This window comes from Neophocaena asiaeorientalis, unplaced genomic scaffold, assembly GCF_003031525.2.
Source record: "Neophocaena asiaeorientalis asiaeorientalis breed wild unplaced genomic scaffold, Neophocaena_asiaeorientalis_V1.1 scaffold240, whole genome shotgun sequence".
Taxonomy (NCBI): domain Eukaryota; kingdom Metazoa; phylum Chordata; class Mammalia; order Artiodactyla; family Phocoenidae; genus Neophocaena; species Neophocaena asiaeorientalis.
Genome location: NW_020185331.1, coordinates 1,272,474 through 1,289,485, shown reverse-complemented (window position 1 = coordinate 1,289,485; position 17,012 = coordinate 1,272,474). Strand labels below are relative to the sequence as shown.

Sequence of the window (17,012 nt, the reverse complement as noted above, 5' to 3'; positions counted from 1 at the left end):
CCTCTGGTTCCCTTGCTGGCAAGGGATGAGCTGACACAATCTCATCATCGAAATTTATCAGAGATTTTGCTGTCACGTCGCCAAGGGTGCGTGCAGCATCTGCAGGACATCCACACACATCTCAGCCCTGAAGGCCTGGCTCGGGGGGCTGGAGCCTGAAGCCAGCACCCTCGTGCTGCAGGAGCAGAGCAGCAGGTAACGAACGCCGCCTTCCTGAGGGGCTGCCTTCGCTTTCAAAGCGAGTTCACACCTGTTATCCCATGGAGTCCTGCCAGCAGCTGAGAGGGGAGGCAGGGCAGGCGGCATCACCTCCACTTTGAAGACAAGCCACGCGGGTTCGGAGGTTAAGTGGCTTTTCCGGAGGACCCACGAGAACACAGGCCTGCATACTGGCAGTTCACGGCTCGCTCCACCGTACTCTCTGCGGTGGAGAGCACGGAGCAGTAGCTGCTCTGCCCGGAACAGCTGGGGAGGCCGTGCACCCGCCTGCTCCCACCCCAGAACTGGCTCCAGGGCTCCAGAGAGCTACAGGAGAACCCAAAGCCAAAGCCAGGCAAGAGAGAAGGAAGGAGCAAAAGGCTTTATTGATAAATATGCAGACATGTCTGCACACAGGGACCTGCTGCGGGGCCGTGAGCGGGCTGCAGACCCCCCACTGCCGGGGTTACAGCCAGGAGATGGCCCTGTGCAGGCCTCTGCCATGACAGCCCAGCCATCGGCCACCACCTCATCTCTGCCAGCTGTGCTGGGGGCTGGGAGAGGCAGAGGCCGGCCTCAGGCTCCCCACCCCCGGGGCTCACGAGTGGTCCCCTCCCCTCTGGGGGGCTGGCACTGGGCCCAGGGCAGAGTCAGGGGGTAGGGGCGAGGGAGGGAGACAGCAGCTGCTTCAGACCCTGAGCAGAAAACCGGAGTGAGCACAGCCGGCAGCACCAGATGACAGATCTGGGCTCCAGGGGCCTCCGGGCTGGCCCTCGTGGCTTGAACCTGCCGCGGGGGAGAAGCAGGGTGGAGGGCCCCGGTTTGCCTTTTCTCTGACAAGGTTGGCAAGGCCTGTGTGTGGCAGCACACTGTTTCCTGGGTGCTGGGCACTGGTGGCCCACGGAGTCCCTGGGAAGCAGGGTCCCCTCAGGGCTCGCCCGGCAGCCATACACGGGAGGCTCCCCTGGAGAAAAGAACGGCTCTCAAAGGCAGCGGCAGGGCGGGGGTGCCTAGTGCTCCAGCCGGGAGGCCTCTCAGCCCTGCGGAGGCCTTCCCTGGTCTCTCTGCCCAGGGGTCCGTGGGCTCCTCAGTCCTGGGGCGGCGGGGGCTGGTTAATGATGACCTGGATGACAAAATCTTTCTGGATCTTGGTTTCCTGGAGCCGCGTGCGATCTGTGAGCAGCTTTCCAGAGAAGAACCATCGCTGCCAGGACGGCTCGATGCCCTCCTGGGTGTGCAGCTGCCTCTTGAGCTGCCCCACCGTGTCAGGCAGGCTGGCGCTGAGCCTCACGTCCTTGCCCGTGGAGAGGCGTACCTTCAGCGGGAACTCTCGGCGCACGCTGGGGGTGGGCTCGGGGGGCTCCAGGTTCTCCTCCTCAGTGTGCTCCAGAAGCAGGTTCACGGGTGGCGACAGGCAGTAGATGGGCAGCTGGTAGCGATTGCCCAGCTCATCGTAGCATTCACAGAGGGTGCCTGTGGGAAAGGCAGGGTGGTCAGAGTCGTCTTGGGGACCAACTGATATGGATTAACTTGTGTCCCCTCCACCAATTTCATGTATTGAAGCCCTAACCCCACCCCCACAGTGTCACTGTATTTGGAGATAGGGGCCTATATGGGAGTAATTAAGGTTAAATGAGGTCATATAGGTGGGGCCCTGATCCGGTAAGGGTTAGTGCCCTTACAAGAAGACCAGAAAGTTCAAGCTCTCTCTCTTCTCCCACAATGAGGACATAGAGAGCAGGTGGCCATCTACAAGCCAGGAAGAGAGCTCTCACCAAAAACCAAATCAGCTGCCACCTTGATCTTGGGCTTCTCGGACTCCAGAACTAAATTTCTGTTGTTTAATAAGCTACCCAGTCTGCAGTATTTTGCTATAGCAGCCTGAGCAGACTGATACACCTGTCATGGTCATCCCACAGTCCTCAAACCCACCCTACAGGCAGGTCTTCCTGGGACAGCTGGTGGGAGCTCAAGGTAGAGGCAGGAAGACCTGGGCTGACATTCTGGCTCCACCAGGTACTGGCTCATTCAACCCTAGAAAAGTACTTAACTTTTCATTTGTTCATTCAACAACTCCTTCCTGAGCATATGTGCTGGGTGCTGGGGTTACAAGGATGAATGAAATAGCATAGGCCCTGCTTTTCATGACTTATACCCAGTGGGCCTCAATCTTCTTACTTGTACGATGTGTTACATATAGTAATATATTGATATTTACTGTATCTTGAACACCAGCTCAGTGCTGGGACTGGACTAAATGATGTTATGTGTATCTTGTTGAATCCTAACAGCCATCCTATGAGGTTGGTATCACCACTTTATAATTGTTTAGTCACTGAGGCTTTAAATTCAAGAAGCTCACGGTCACATAGCTAGGAAAGAGACACTTGGTTAAAACCCAGTCTCTGACTCTATAGAGTTTCCATTGTTGCCCTCTGCTTTACATAGTCCCAGGGGCCATTATGAAATTAAATGAGATAATGCAGCAGAAGCTTCTAGCTCGGTGCCCAGCACATAATAATACTCAACAGGAGGTTGTTACCTGAGATGTGCTGGGATCTCAAAGGGCCCTGAGCAATCTTTAGCTTGCTCTCATCACACCGCCTTGAGGTTTGCTGGTGTCTTTCCACGCCCTCGTTAGGCAAGTGGGAACTGTGTCTCATTTTTCTTGGTGTCCCACTCCTGGACCATGTTCATGAGGGCTGCTTGAATGAACAAGCGACTAGCCACACCTGCCACCCACCAGCCTGGATGGGAGCTCCTGACATGGGGCTGGCCACTGGCTCTCCTCCACCCTGACGGCCCCCTCACTCCGGTGGGGAAAGCCCCCGCCCTGCCTGCTCACCATGAGGCAAAGTGATGCTGGCTCCGTCCAGGATGGCCTGAGCCAGCTCGTGGTCGTTGGCCTCGGCTGCATAGGCGGCAGCCTTGAGGGCATCCCAGATCTCCTTGCGGCCCTCGAAGGCGGGCGCTGTGTCCCAGAACTCATCCCTCTTGCTCCGCAGCTGCCCATCGGTCATTGGGTAGTCGCTCTTCCACTTCAGCCGCTCCTTCTTCAGGGGCTCGTTGCGTCCTGGGCAGGACAGAAGGGAGAAGCTCAGCATCTAGAAAGCCAGGGCTGTGGTCCACCCTCTCCCAGCCCCGCCTCCCTGGCCCTCACTGCAGTGGCTCCTGAACGTTCGGGTCTCCGGGCCCTTTCCTGGAGTCAGTGAAGAGTCTGGAAACTGCACACACCCAACCTGGGGGTGTAAACCACTTCCGTTAGCAGACGCAGCATGTACTGCCTTTGTTGTTGTTGCTGCTGCTGTTGAAGTCTTAATTTTACTCTCTTTCTTTGATAATAAAGTAGGACGTGTTCAGTATTTTTAAAATCTGTAAAGAATGTAAAAAAATTTTAATCTGAAAAAAATAACTGCCACGGTTTACGGAGCCAGCTTGTGCCAGATCACAGGCTGGCATTGTAGCCTCAAAATGCCCCGGCAGACGGGGAAACTAAGACCCAAAGAGCTCGTCATTGGTCTAAAGCCACACAGGTACCAATTTAATACCAGGCTTCCTGACTCAGAAGGCCACCCTCTGACCACTGTCTGTACCGTGCTGCCACTGGGGAAAACTTACTTAAGAATTCCACCATTCAGAAGTGACTACTGCTGACACTTAGACGTATTTCCTTCCAGCTTTCTTTCCCCCATTTTTCTCAGTAGAGTTGGGCTCATATCATACAATTTATTTTTAAAATATTCCTTGTTATAAAGAGGATTTTAAATGTTTTCATGCCAATATACAACTTTCTGTTTATTTCACACTTATATTACTGTCCATGTATATTCCCATGGCTAAAAATTATAAACGTTTTTCATGTCTTGTTATTAATGTTCCACTATAAAGTTACAAAGAATGTTTTTAGAACCATAACCAACCAACCAAAAAATCCCTGCAGCCTCTGAAGAAGAAAACAATTCTGTTAAATGTCATCATTCTTGTTACCCAGCTCCAAGACAACTCCAGACCTCAGTCAAGATTGAGGGAAGAAGCATCTCTCAAAGGCTTTCGGAAGCTCAGTCACCTCAAAGCTGAAGGCAGAATGAGCCACAGGAGTGAGGTCTAGAGTACTTGGCTCCCGCTATAACTCAGATCCTGGGCGAGATGCGGAGCTAAGGCTGAGGACTGCCCCCACGGGCTGGGGCAGGAGTGGCGGCTCCTCAGGGGAAGAGAAGGACATTCACTGTCTACCAACTGTGTGAAAGAAAACTGTGTAAGCACTTTACTTATATATATCATCCCATTTCACCCTTCCAACGGCTTTAGGTGGTAGGTGTTATTATTACTACTTCACAGATGATGGGACAGGCAGAGAGATTAAATGACTCGCCCGAGGTCACACAGTAAGTGACAGAGTGAGAGTTCCACCTCAGATCAGACTGAATCCACAAACGGCCCTCCTGTGGGTTTGCTGCTACCAGTGCAGACAGAAAACTCTCAAGCCAGACATTTAATCTGAAGTGTTCCTAAGTTAGCCGAAGGAAATGCAAATCCTCTTTGTAGGAAAATAACTTCAAACCAGGCCTCAAAGACTTCCTGAGATGAAGTTCCAAGGAAAACAAATAATAAGGTCATCGTTTTTTTGTTTTTGTTTTTGTTTTTGAATCACAGCATACAAAGAAACAAGGCAATATGAGTCTGAGCCAGCAAAAACACCAGGCAATAGAGTCAGACTCACAAAGACTTCAGATGTGGGATTCCTCAGACACGGATTACAAAAGAACTGAGCTTCAGAAAGGAGAGCCTTAACAATATGAAGAGGGTATGGGAAAAACACCCACATAACTGTCTTCAGAAGTATTCTGTGTGAGCAGTAGAGAAGAAACACTAGAGATTTTTCTTTATAATGGGCTACTGATAAATGATGTTGGGACTACAGGTTCTCCATATAGAAAAACATGCAACAGGAGTCCTACCTCATGCCAGCCACAAAAATCAAAGCCAGGTGACTCGGGACTTCCGTGGTGGTGCAGTGGTTAAGAATCCGCCTGCCAACGCAGGGCACATGGGTTTGAGCCCTGGTCCGGGAAGATCCCACATGCTGCGGAGCTACTAAGCCCGTGCGCCACAACTACTGAGCCTGTGCTCTAGAGTCCACGAGCCACAACTACTGAGCCCGCGTGCTGCAACTCCTGAAGCCCGCGTGCCTAGAGCCCGTGCTCCGCAACAAGAGAAGCCACTGCAATGAGAAGCCCGCAGCCCCAGTTCACCGCAACCAGAGAAAGCCCGCACGCGGCAATGAAGACCCAACACAGCCAAAAATAAATTAAAAGAAAGAAAAAGAAAAAAAAGCCAGATGGCTCAAAGGTTTAAGTGTGAACGACAGATAGGAGGCAGAAGGCAGCACAGAAAATGACAGTATTGTCCATGTGCTTTTTTGAAAAGGTTTGGCCTGGAGGTGTTTCTGCCTGGATCAATCAAGTAGCTCTGCATTGTGATTTCTGACCCCCTTTCTCTTTGGTCCTTTAGCATTGATGACTCACTGACAAGAGCTTTGATCCATCAGGACTCACAGGCATTATGCAGTGACACCCTCAGGACCTCTGGGGTGCAGCATTTCTGCCTCTCCACTCAAGGACCCAGACGTCAGGCCTTTTTAACTTCTTGAGCTGTTTTCTAAAGTTTTCCTTTCTCCTTCCTCTTTGCCAGATGTCACTTCTTACTGGTCTCCATCCAACTGCAGCTCCTATTGGGTAGAGGTCAGGCCCAGCTAATGGGCCACTCCTAATCTGCTGAGAGTTGAGAAAGCTTTGTCAGCACTGTCAAAATTGAGAGCATATGGCTCTAGGAAAGAGGCTTCCTAAAGAAGAAAGAGACTAGGCTTCGGGACATGTGTTGTTCCTGCTCAGATGCCCCACCACCCCCTTACTTAAATGGTCAGGTTTTGGTTCTGTCCCTGACAATCAAGGTTGCTGGACTGGTGACCTCAGGCCACCTGACATGTAACTGTGTATGAATGCATCTCACTCTTTCTTTAATATGAACACAGCCCCATGGTGTCACCTTTCAAAGCTGTCACCTCAGGAGGCCCCCAGTACCTGAGGGATGCTTTGCTCGAATACCTGGCCTTCAGAGTCCCCTCCCCTCCACACGGAGAACAGCATGCTTTCCTGTCTGCGCTGTCAGAGACACACTTCTCACCCCAGGATGGACACGATGCCGGTGAGCCTCCCCAAGTATTAACTGCATCTCCATCACCCAAGACACAAGGGCTTAAAATTTCTTCGCCCTGCACGCTGGTCCTTTCAGGCTGAAAATATGAGAAAATATTAGAATGGGGTGGGGGTGGGGTTGGGAAGGGGGAGGGTTGATGTAAGAAAAGGGCAGCAGGAGCCCAGCTGTCTCAGCTGTCACTGCACTTCTTTGCCAGCAGGGGGCAGGCGCAGCACCTCGGGCCAGGGGCTGGCTCCCTTCACAGTGAGTCAAACACAGCACAAAAGTATGCAGCAGGGCTTCCCTCGAGGCGCGGTGGTTAAGAATCTGCCTGCCAATGCGGGGGACACAGGTTCGAGCCCTGGTCCGGGAAGATCCCACATGCTGCAGAGCAACTAAGCCCGTGCGCCACAACTACTGAGCCCGCGTGCCATACTACTGAAGCTCACGCGCCTAGAGCCTGTGCTCCACAACAAGAAGCCTGCACACCGCAATGAAGAGTAGCCCCCGCTCGCCGCAAATAGAGAAAAGCCCTCGCGCGGCGATGAACACCCAACACAGCCAAAAATAAAAAAAATAAAAATCAGTAGCCCTGAAAAAAATATATATATATGCAGCAAAGTCCCCCAGGCCCAAGGCAAGCATGCATAAGAGACATGCCAAAATGTCCAGATCCCTACACACTAATGCTGACAATTTTAGGCACAAATATAGACAAGACAGAAAAGGAAGTTTTTACTCCAAACATTAAAAAAAGCAAATTGATGACGAGTATTTTAAATTTCATTTACTTAAAAAAAAATGTTTTATAGTTAGTTGAGTCAAAAAATATTGGGCAGTGGAAGGGGTGTGAACACTTTTATATGCTGTACAAATTGCTACAAACTTTCTGGAGGGTATTTGCTATGATACCAAAAAACTTAAAAGTGGGCTTCCCTGGTGGCGCAGTGGTTGAGAGTCCGCCTGCCGATGCAGGGGACGCGGGTTCGTGCCCCGGTCCGGGAAGATCCCACATGTCGCGGAGCGGCTGGGCCGGTGAGCCATGGCCGCTGAGCCTACGCGTCCGGAGCCTGTACTCCGCAGCGGGAGAGGCCACAACAGTGAGAGGCCCGCATACCACACACACACAAAAAACACGTATGTAATATTATATATATTAAAAAGACTGGAAGGATTTACACCAAAATGTTAACAGTGGTTGTATCTGATTGACAGTTACCAATGATTTTACTTTGCTTTTATTTTCCAAGTTTCCAACAATAAGCATTAATTACTTTAGTAATAAGAATAATATAATGAAAGTTGTTGACAAGTAAAAAGGGTACATAAAGTTTTGAGGAGAGCCACAGAAAAGGAGGAAGAGTTTGGGGAGCTGAGGGGTGGGGTTTGAGGGTGGTAGTGAACTGAGAGCCCAAGGCCCACAGCCTCTAGGATTTCAGTTGCTGGCAGCTCTGGGTGACTCTGTTCAGGGCCAGGCAGGCTCTGTTGGTTTCAGCAGCAACAGCAGCAGCAGCATCTAGTGGCCTCTACTTATGTCTCCACCTGTCCTAGATAAGCTCCAGGTCAAAAACAGAGTAACAGAAATGGTCCTTATCCCCAGTGAAGTTGACAAAAGAGAGATTTAAAAACAAAATAAAAGATCAAAGTACACACCTGTATGGGGAGGGACAAAACACCCATGACAATCATGAGTCTCTATGATTGTGGTGGGAAGGGAACTGAGCAGAGAATGTATGTTTCTGAGTAGACGCAAAAGCTGGGGTGTTGAGGGTTGCCTGAAATACCACTTGTGTTAGGACCTGCTGAGGTGCTGGTTAAAAAGGCAGCTTCGGACTTCCCTGGTGGCGCAGTGGTTAAGGATCCGCCTGCCAATGCAGGGGAAATGGGTTTGATCCCTGGTCCAGGAAGATCTCACGTTCCGCGGAGCAACTAAGCCCGTGCACCACAACAACTGAGCCTGTGCTCTAGAGCCCACGAGCCACAACTACTGAGCCCACGCGCTGCAACTACTGAAGCCCGCACGCTCTAGGGCCCGTGTGCCGCAACTACTGAGCCCGCGTGCCACAACTACTGAAGCCCATGCGCCTAGAGCCCGTGCTCCGCAACAAGAGATGCACCGCAGTGAGAAGCCCGTGTACCACAATGAAGAGTAGCCCCCGCTTGCTGCAACTAGAGAAAGCCTGCGTGCAGCAACAAAGACCCAATGCACACACACAAAAAAACCCAAAAAACAAAAACAGGCAGCTTCCCAGGGCCCACCTCAGACCCACTGAGCCAGAGTTGCAGGGCTAGGCTGGAGTAGGTACTCAGTTCTGATTGAAGAACGCCACTTGTGAGCACAGCAAAACAAAGTGGAAATGGCCCGCTCATCCATATGTTAACATCAGCTAGCTCAATGGATTGCCTCCAAAGTTGCTGCTGAGAGCAGATTCAGAGGGTAAAGGGGGAAGAGAGCGAGAGGGCACAATGTCTGGGTTGGGGGAGGATAATGATGGTGGACGCTGTGGTTTGGCCTGGATAATGAATGGTGTCTGGCAATACCACCCCCAAGGGACGGTGGTGAAAGGAGAGTGAGAGAGAGAACACTAAAGATCCTTTCCAATTTGCATAGAGCTGGAGTGCATCTATGCACGTGTGTGCATATGTGTGTGATTCACACTGCTTAACTCAGAATAACTACACAAGAGGGGATTCTCAAGAACCCACGGAAGGACAGCGGGCCTGGCTGCTTCCCTCTGAATATCCCTGGCCCAGTGCAGGTTCTCAGCAAGTGTCTGCTGAGTTGAAAATGGAACTGACAAATGCACAGTGAACGGTGTGGGAGCATGGTGGAGGAATCACAGCTGAGAGCAGCAGTGGGCAGGCAAGGGAAGTGGGAGAAGGGGCTGTCGTGAGGGAAAAGTCAGGCAGTCCCTTTGCTTGTTGATCTCAGACCCCAAGAGATCCTTATTGTGGCCTCCGGGACTGGCATACCTGAGTCACTGGGACGTGACACCAAGTCTGAGACCAGCCAAGGGAACCAGAGATTTCCCAGGAGAGTCAGTCCACCCAAGCCAGGAGACGGCCCTATTTATACCTGTGGCAATCCCCAAGCTCTATTTCCACACTCGGTTACCAAGCTGCATACCCAGGTCCCTGCTCCAGGGATGGGGCCAGCCATGTTCTCCCCAGAAGTACTGATTATGTGACAAGCCTGGGCTTGCTCTGGCTGGTGGGAGAGATGAGGCTTCAGGCAGAAGGGACAAGGGCCTCCCCATCCCAACAGCCTGGGCTGCAATGGCCCTTTGACCAGGATGCAGACTCCAATCTCTCCTCCCCTCCCCTTCCGCCCTGGCAGTCACAGCTGGGCAGCAGGGGGCTGGAGAGATGTGGCTGAAGTATGGCACCTGGCAGAGGGGGATAAGAGATTCAAGAGAACAGCAGGCCCAGAAAAGGATCAGCCCAGCCAAGGAGGGTGCAGGCAGGGGAAGCAGAGCGCAGGTAATCCCTTCAGGAAGCACAGTATTTATAGTTAGACTTAGCCCAGGATGACCCTCAGAGCCTGGGTAACCTTCAAAAGGAAAGTGCTAGCCCAGCTCTGCTCAGCTGGGGCCTCCCCACCTGGCCTCTTTACAGCCTGGGCCCATCTTCCCCATTCATTCCCTCGGGCCCAGCTCTAGGATTCAGGGAGGGAAAGGGGTGGAGCCAGTTGCTAAGTGACAGCCTAGGTTTCCTAAACTGCATCCCTTCCTAGGGCACATTGGGTCCCAGGGGTCCTGGGCAAGGTTGAAGGACTCGAGGCTCCTCTGGGAGCCCTGAACTCAGCTCTGTGATGGCGCCCAGCCTGGGGCAACTGCAGTTCCCTGAAATGGTCCAGTTTGTCCCCCTGAGGCTGGGACCACCTCCAGTTCATCACTCGCATCCTGGGGACAGGCCCCGGTCTGGCACACAGCGGGTCTCAACCACTGTTTGCCCAATGAATGAGTGAATAAAGTGAACGAGCCATCTGGGAAAAGTGGGAGGAGCTGGAGAGGGCAGAGGCCAGATCAGAGACGGGGAGCAGAAGAAATCTGCTGGAAGAAATCCCAGCAACGGAGAGAGGCAAAAGACAGTGGGTGGCGGGAGTGGCAGTCCAGGAGGGACAAAACCAGTTCCGGAGGTGTACAGTGAGGGAACCCGCCGGAGAATGAGGGCCTGGGTGTCAGAAACCACGCCCAGTGAGGGCCTGGAAGCTTCGTGGCAACGGGAGAGACGGAAGTGCAGCCAAGAAAAATAACCCTACCCAGAGCCCCCCTGCTTGGGCGGCTGTGAGTGTGGACAAGGGGGCACACAGAACCGTGGAGACAGTGTGCGCTTTCACTGTGGTTGCACACAACGCACACATTTACTGGGGTGGACTCAGCGGAGAAGGCCTTTTATCTGCTCTCTGCTCTGTGCCCCCAGCCCAGGGCCCCCGGCTGAGAGGCCAGGCAGGGCTAAAGGTGGCATCCCAGGCTGGGCTCTGACCGACTCTCCCACTCACCCAAGCTGACTTCCCCCAGCCGTTCCCCTGTCCCATTTCCTGAGGGAAAACTGGAAAGCTGGCCTTTCTGATCTCTACAAACAGAACCCCCAAATCCCCAGGGCCTACTCTGGGATCCAGCCTGCTATACAATCAACAGCTCCTTTTCTGGGGCTGGCTGGGAAAGAATGATGTATTTCATAAGCGGAGTTATAAAACGTCAGGTGTTTGGGAAACGACAGTGATTCTTCTTGTTTTAAGTTCACGTGAATTGAAAACAAAAACAAAAACCCAGCCTGTTCCTTTCCTGTAGTGAATATATTCCCATCTTCTTCATGTGCTGATTTTTTGTTCCCAGGTGTAACAAAGTCCCGGCCTGAATGTGAACGGTTCCAGGGCTACCAGCTCTAGAAAGAACCTAGATTACAGATAACCATGACTTGAGACACATTAGCATAGGCTCTCTCTCCAATCTGGCTACTTACTTATGCATGGGCTTCAGAGATGGATGGGGTGGGGGTGGGGGCTGCTCTGGCTACTGACCACCTGTGTGAGTGCAGGGGCCCAACCTACCATTCCAAGCCTCAGTGCTCCCATCTGTAAAGAGGACGTGACTCCCACCTCACGGGACTGCTGTGAGGATTACAGAGACCACCCTGCCCAGTACTTAAAAGACGGTAGCTATTGTAATTAGTGAGCAAGCCGAGTCAATCGTGCTCGTTATCATTACACAATTAACAGAATGAAAGGTCACCATCTTTTTTTCCTTTTCCATAAAGTTGCTGTGATTTTGAAAACTGTGAAAACCCCTGCTGTAGTGAACTCTTGGTCTCTACCTCCCCCAGTGCGGTAGGATGCAGGGGTTAAATGAGGTTAAGTTTGACAGGGACAAAAGAGCGGGCTTGATGGTTGCCCGCTTCCCTGTTCGGCTGCACAGCATAGGGTCAGCACTTTTCCCGGGGCAGAAGAGTGAGGATGGCGGCTAATAAGTAAAACAGGAACTTCCCAGAGGTTGCTAGAAAGGTCTCTGGTATCTGGCCAGCTCCCCTTGCTACCTCAGGACTCTAGGGAGGAGAGACAGGTCATCTCTACCACTGCTTTCTACAGCCCTGCTGTCAAGGAGGGTCCCCGCAGGGAGGATCCAGACCAGCACCAGCTTGGCAGCCAGGTGCCTAGAGGCCTGACTTCTGACACCCAAGACTCTGTCCTCCTGGGTGTCAAGCGCCATCTGTGCTTTACTCAGACATGTGCCACTCCATCAGGGCAGGTCCCCCAGAGCATGGCAGAATCCTGAAGCCAGGAGTGACCTTAAAGTCATCTACTCTAGCCCCTTCATTTTAACAGATGAGGAAACCGAGGCTCTGAGAAGTGATGTGACCTGTCCCAAAACCCACAGCTTTTGCCCATGTGTGTGTCGGGGTGGGGGGATGGTAAATTGTTTCTATCAAACCACTCCACTGCCAGTGAAAGCTCAATTGTAACTAGAACATTAAAACGATAGGCCTTTGACCCAAAGATGATGAAAACTCCAACAGGAAAAGCAGTAAGCAGAACACGCTTCAAGAGCAAGAGTGGAAGAGTTACAAGTCAGTCTGTTCCCACTAGGAAAGAACGAAATCTAAGAGCGGGGCCTTCCCAGGACTCCAGGGCCTGACTGTGCATCCAGGTCTCCTGTGGGCTAGACAGAAACACAGACTCAGGCACTAGCCCAAGACTCTACTTCCCCATGGCTGGTTTGGGGCTCAGGGATGGAGACCAACCTCCCACCCGTATGACACTCCCGCGGGGGGCAATTCAGCCTCTGTGGGCACTTCTGGAGACACTCACTATGCCAGGAGGAAACCTTTCCCATTGCTGGATGGATCAAATGGTTAGAAAGTTAAGTGTTATAGTCACCCTTCACTGAGCACTAACTATGCAGCAGGCAGTAGGACTGAGAAACACAGAGACCGAAGGTCCAGATTTTGGAGTCAGACAGACCAGGGTTTTAACATCAGCCCCATCATAAATTAGCTAAGTGACTTTGGGTAAATGTCTTAAGCTTTCTAGTCTCCTCTTCTGAGAAGCAGGAGTTAGTAACGGCCCACTTCTTAGGGAGGCTGGGAGGATTGAAAATCTACACATATATATTACATTAGCTAATAGGATCAAGACGATGATATATAATAAATCAACTCACCTAACACCCCACACCCTAGGTGCAGTGTCCCTAGCACTTCAGGTTGTTTCCTCAACCTGAAGACAGACAGACAGACACACACACCCCAGCACCGTACTTACTACAGAGGAGGCACTATTATTGTCACTGAAATTGTTTTTGCCATTATTAAGATTATTATTTTGACCTGGAATCCACTGGCTCTGCTCTCTGGAATGACACAGAACAAGTCACCACGACTGTCATGGTGACATTTTGCTCTTCTCCAGACTGAAGATCCCTGTTCCCTCTACTGTTACTCCAGCTTCTTTACCATCCCGTCCACCCTCCTCTCAACTAACCAACTCACCTAACAGCCCACGTGAGATCTGCCCAGCACCAAACCTCCCTGGGCTCTCGCTTCCTCTGCCTGAGTGCCAGCCCCTCTGCGTCCACAGCAAACACGACAGCGAGTCTGCCCAGCACTGCTGGGGCTAGAAAAGACCCCACAACCGTTCCCCTGGCTGTGCCTCTATACTCTCTCTGGCCTGGTGTCAGTTTACAATCCACACCCTGTCTTTCTTTCCGGCCTGTCTTAAGTGGGTGAACTTGGAGTGAGAAGGCCTGAGTCTGTTTCCATCGCGGCCTGTGCCAGGTGACCTGGGGCATGGCCCTTCACTCTCCAAACACATCTGCCCAATTCTGTGGACCTCAGAGATGCTGAAATACTCCAGGGAGCTTCTGTGAGAAGTGCCTTGGTCAAGTGTGAGGTGTACACAGAGGCCTGACATCCCTGAGATCTGGAACCCCACCTTTTTTAGGCTCACCCACTTCTTCACATGCCACAGCTCAGAGCCTGCAACATTCTGTTTGTGGATCAACAGAGAACTCCTCGTCTGAGCACGTTCATTCTCCTCCAAAGCCAGGCTCAGGCCTTGCAGGCAGCTGGCTGTGCCTGACTCATTCTTTCCCCTTCTTCCTCTACAGCCCGTGAATCACTGGCCCTGTCAGGCCAGCATCCTCCTTGTTTCCTTCCCATGCTTTGCCTGGTCCTGACTTCCATCCATCAGAATGCAGGCCAGAAGCGTCTTCCCTCCGGGACCCACATGTACCTCAGCCCTGGCCCCATGGGGTGTGACTGTCCCACACCGCCTTGAGTCACATGCTGACATGTGTGCGTGTCCCCTGCACATCGTGCTGTCCCTTCAACTTGACCGTCAGCTCCTGGAGGGCAGGCTCTCGAGAGGCAATACAGGCATCAAAACCACAGCTGCCTGGGACCCAGCCCCAGGGATTCTGATTTAATTGCTCTGGGGTATGGCCTGAGCATCAGAGGGGTTTAAAAGCTCTCCAGATGATTCTAATATGTGGCCAGGACTGACAAGCACTGATGTGGAACTAGGCTGGCTGCTTTGACTGTTTAATGAGGCCTCTGAGAGGGTCTGGCATGGGGGTACTCAGGGAGAACCCTGACAGTCCACCTGGACAGTCCTCTCAAGGCTCGCAGCCAGGCTGGTCATAAGGCAAGGAGTGGATAGCTCAGGGGACCCTGTGCCTTGGGAAACCCGGCTGCAATGTCCAGAGGATACAGGGCTAGGGCCCTCTTTGCAGATAGGAGTGGGTAAGCCAAAACGAGAGGCCAAGAGCAGGGCTTTGGAGTCAGACAGCCCTGGACTAGCTACCTCACACTCCTTACTAACAAGGAGGGCCCCTTCTCTCGCCACTCTACTCAGCCCGGGGCCTGCTCCCTCGAGCCTGTGTGGCCAGCACCCAGATACCCTTTTCTGTAGGGACACAGGCTGAGCCACAGACTTCTGGAGAGAAAATATGTAGCTCCAAGGCATTGGGGGACAATGGAGAGCAGAGGGAGGGAGGTCCTGTTTCCTAACAAAACCCCCACCCTCTCCCCAGCTGCTCTGGGCAAGGAGAAGGGAAAAACCTGACTCACCAGTGCTGTGTGACTCACAGGCCAACAAAACTTACTTGCCAGACCGGCAGGGAGGAGAGCCTACTGCTCCCACCACAACCGGGGGCCGTGGGCAGGTAAAGCCCATCCCTCCATCCCTGCCCACCACCAGCTGCCAGGCCTGAGTGGCGGCCTGGCAGGAGTGTCTTGCTCAGCTTGGCTCCCTGACAGCCACACCCTCCCGTGGCTGGTTCAGTAACTTACCAGCAAGGGGTGGTGCGGGGCTGGGAAGGGGAGAGAACTCAGAAGGTCTGGAACGTAGAGAAGTGGCTTAGGGATCAGAGAGGACCTGGGTCTGACTCTCATGTCCACCCCCTCACAGGTGTGAGCCCAGGCAGCTGAGCCTCTGGACTTCAGTTTCCACATCCATAAAATGAGAGCAATGATATCCACCTTAAAGAACGAGTGTAAGGATTAAACAAGGTACTGGCGCTTCCCTGGTGGCGCAGTGGTTAAGAATCCGCCTGCCAATGCAGGGGACACGGATTTGAGCCCTGGTCCAGGGAGATCCCACATGCTACGGAACAGCTAAGCCCGTGCGTCACAACTACTGAGCCTGTGCTCCAGAGCCTGCGAGCCACAACTACTGAAGCCTGCACGCCTAGAGCCCATGCTCCGCAACGAGAAGCCACCGCAATGAGAAGCCCACACACCGCAACGAAGAGTAGCCCCCACTTGCCGCAACTAGAGAAAGCCCATGCGTAGCAACGAAGACCCAATGCAGCCAAAAAAATAAATTAAATTAAATAAATAAATTAAAAAAAAAACAAAAACAAGGTACTGTGTGTAGTCTAGTATTGTGTGAGGCACAAGTAGGGGCTCAAAAACGGTAGTGATTATTATTAGTCATGTAAGTACTAGACTTAGGATTCCAGAGAGATTTTTTTACATCATTTCACTTAATTCTTACAACAACCCTGTATGGCAAATAATGTTACTCCCATCTTACAGATGAGGACGCTGAGGTTCAGGAACCCTGGAACAGTGGCAGGAATCCAGTGAGTGGTTTCAGATCCTCTCACTCTCAGCCCTCTCAGTGCTTGTCCCAGACCCTGTCCGGCATGCCATCTCCCCAGGGCAGTGAGAAGAACGCCCTGGCTGGAGCTGGGAGGGGGGTGGGAGAGGAGGTGACCCCCTCTCCCCTCCGACACACATAATTTTTTTTTAACATCTTTATTGGAGTATAATTGCTTTACAATGGTGTGTTAGTTTCTGCTTTATGACACACACAGTTGACAGGCACAGAAGCAGTTCTGCCTCTAGCCCAAAAGGGGAGGCCTAGCTGGAGGCACCACTGACCAGTCCTGTGTGTAGTGCAGCATTGCTGTCAGTCCTGCCCTGCCTCTCACTCAGCCTGGCTTGACTCTAACCCATGTGGTGCCTCTGGAAATTCACTCAGTGATGCCTATGTGTGTGTTGGCCTCCACGCCAGGTGATGAGCTCTTCAAGACAGCACCTAGTCTCGTTAGTGTAGGCACCTGAATGCCTAGCCCCTAGCCTGGGGCCAGCTAAGTAAGCAGCCCAGTCCGGCTGCCAAAAGCCTCAGACTCCAGGCCTGAGATGGAACCCTGGCTCTGCCACTTACTTGCATGACTTGGGCATGTTATTTAACCATTGAGAATCTCAGTTTCCTCATCTGGAAAATGGGAACAATAACCGTCACTACCTTACAGGGTTACGATGAGCACTACGGTAAATACCAGGACATTAATAATCATGGCTAACATGTATTAAGTTCTTATCATATGTCAGACACTGTTCTAAGCCCTTTACATGTATTAAGCCACCTAATCCAAAGGTCACACAGCTAGGTGGCGGGCTGGCTCTGAAACCCCCATGAGATACGGCCTCTTGGACTTCCCTAGTGGTCCGGTGGTTAAGACTCTTTACTCCCAGTGCAGGGGGCCTGGGTTGGATCCCTGGTCAGGGAACTATGTTCCGGCATGCCGCAACTAAGACCTGGTGCAGCCAAATAAATAAGTAAATAAATGCTAAAAAAAAAAAAAAGATACGGCCTCTGCTGAGCGTCAAGTGCT

The 17,012-nt window shown here is 52.1% G+C and overlaps 1 protein-coding gene across 2 annotated transcripts in view; it reads right to left on the bottom strand.

Moving 5' to 3' along the window:
• Positions 1-565: 565 nt before the first annotated feature.
• The window catches only part of UBTD1 (ubiquitin domain containing 1), a 51,224-nt gene continuing 34,777 nt past the window's right edge, over positions 566-17,012 (bottom strand). For both annotated transcript variants that reach the window (XM_024734998.1, XM_024734997.1), the window contains 2 exons: positions 3,044-3,271; positions 566-1,671 (listed from right to left, as the gene is read on the bottom strand). In XM_024734998.1, coding sequence (XP_024590766.1) covers positions 1,286-1,671; positions 3,044-3,218 — 561 coding nt within the window. In that variant the 5' untranslated portion in view covers positions 3,219-3,271 and the 3' untranslated portion in view covers positions 566-1,285. The remainder of the gene's footprint in view (positions 1,672-3,043; positions 3,272-17,012) is intronic.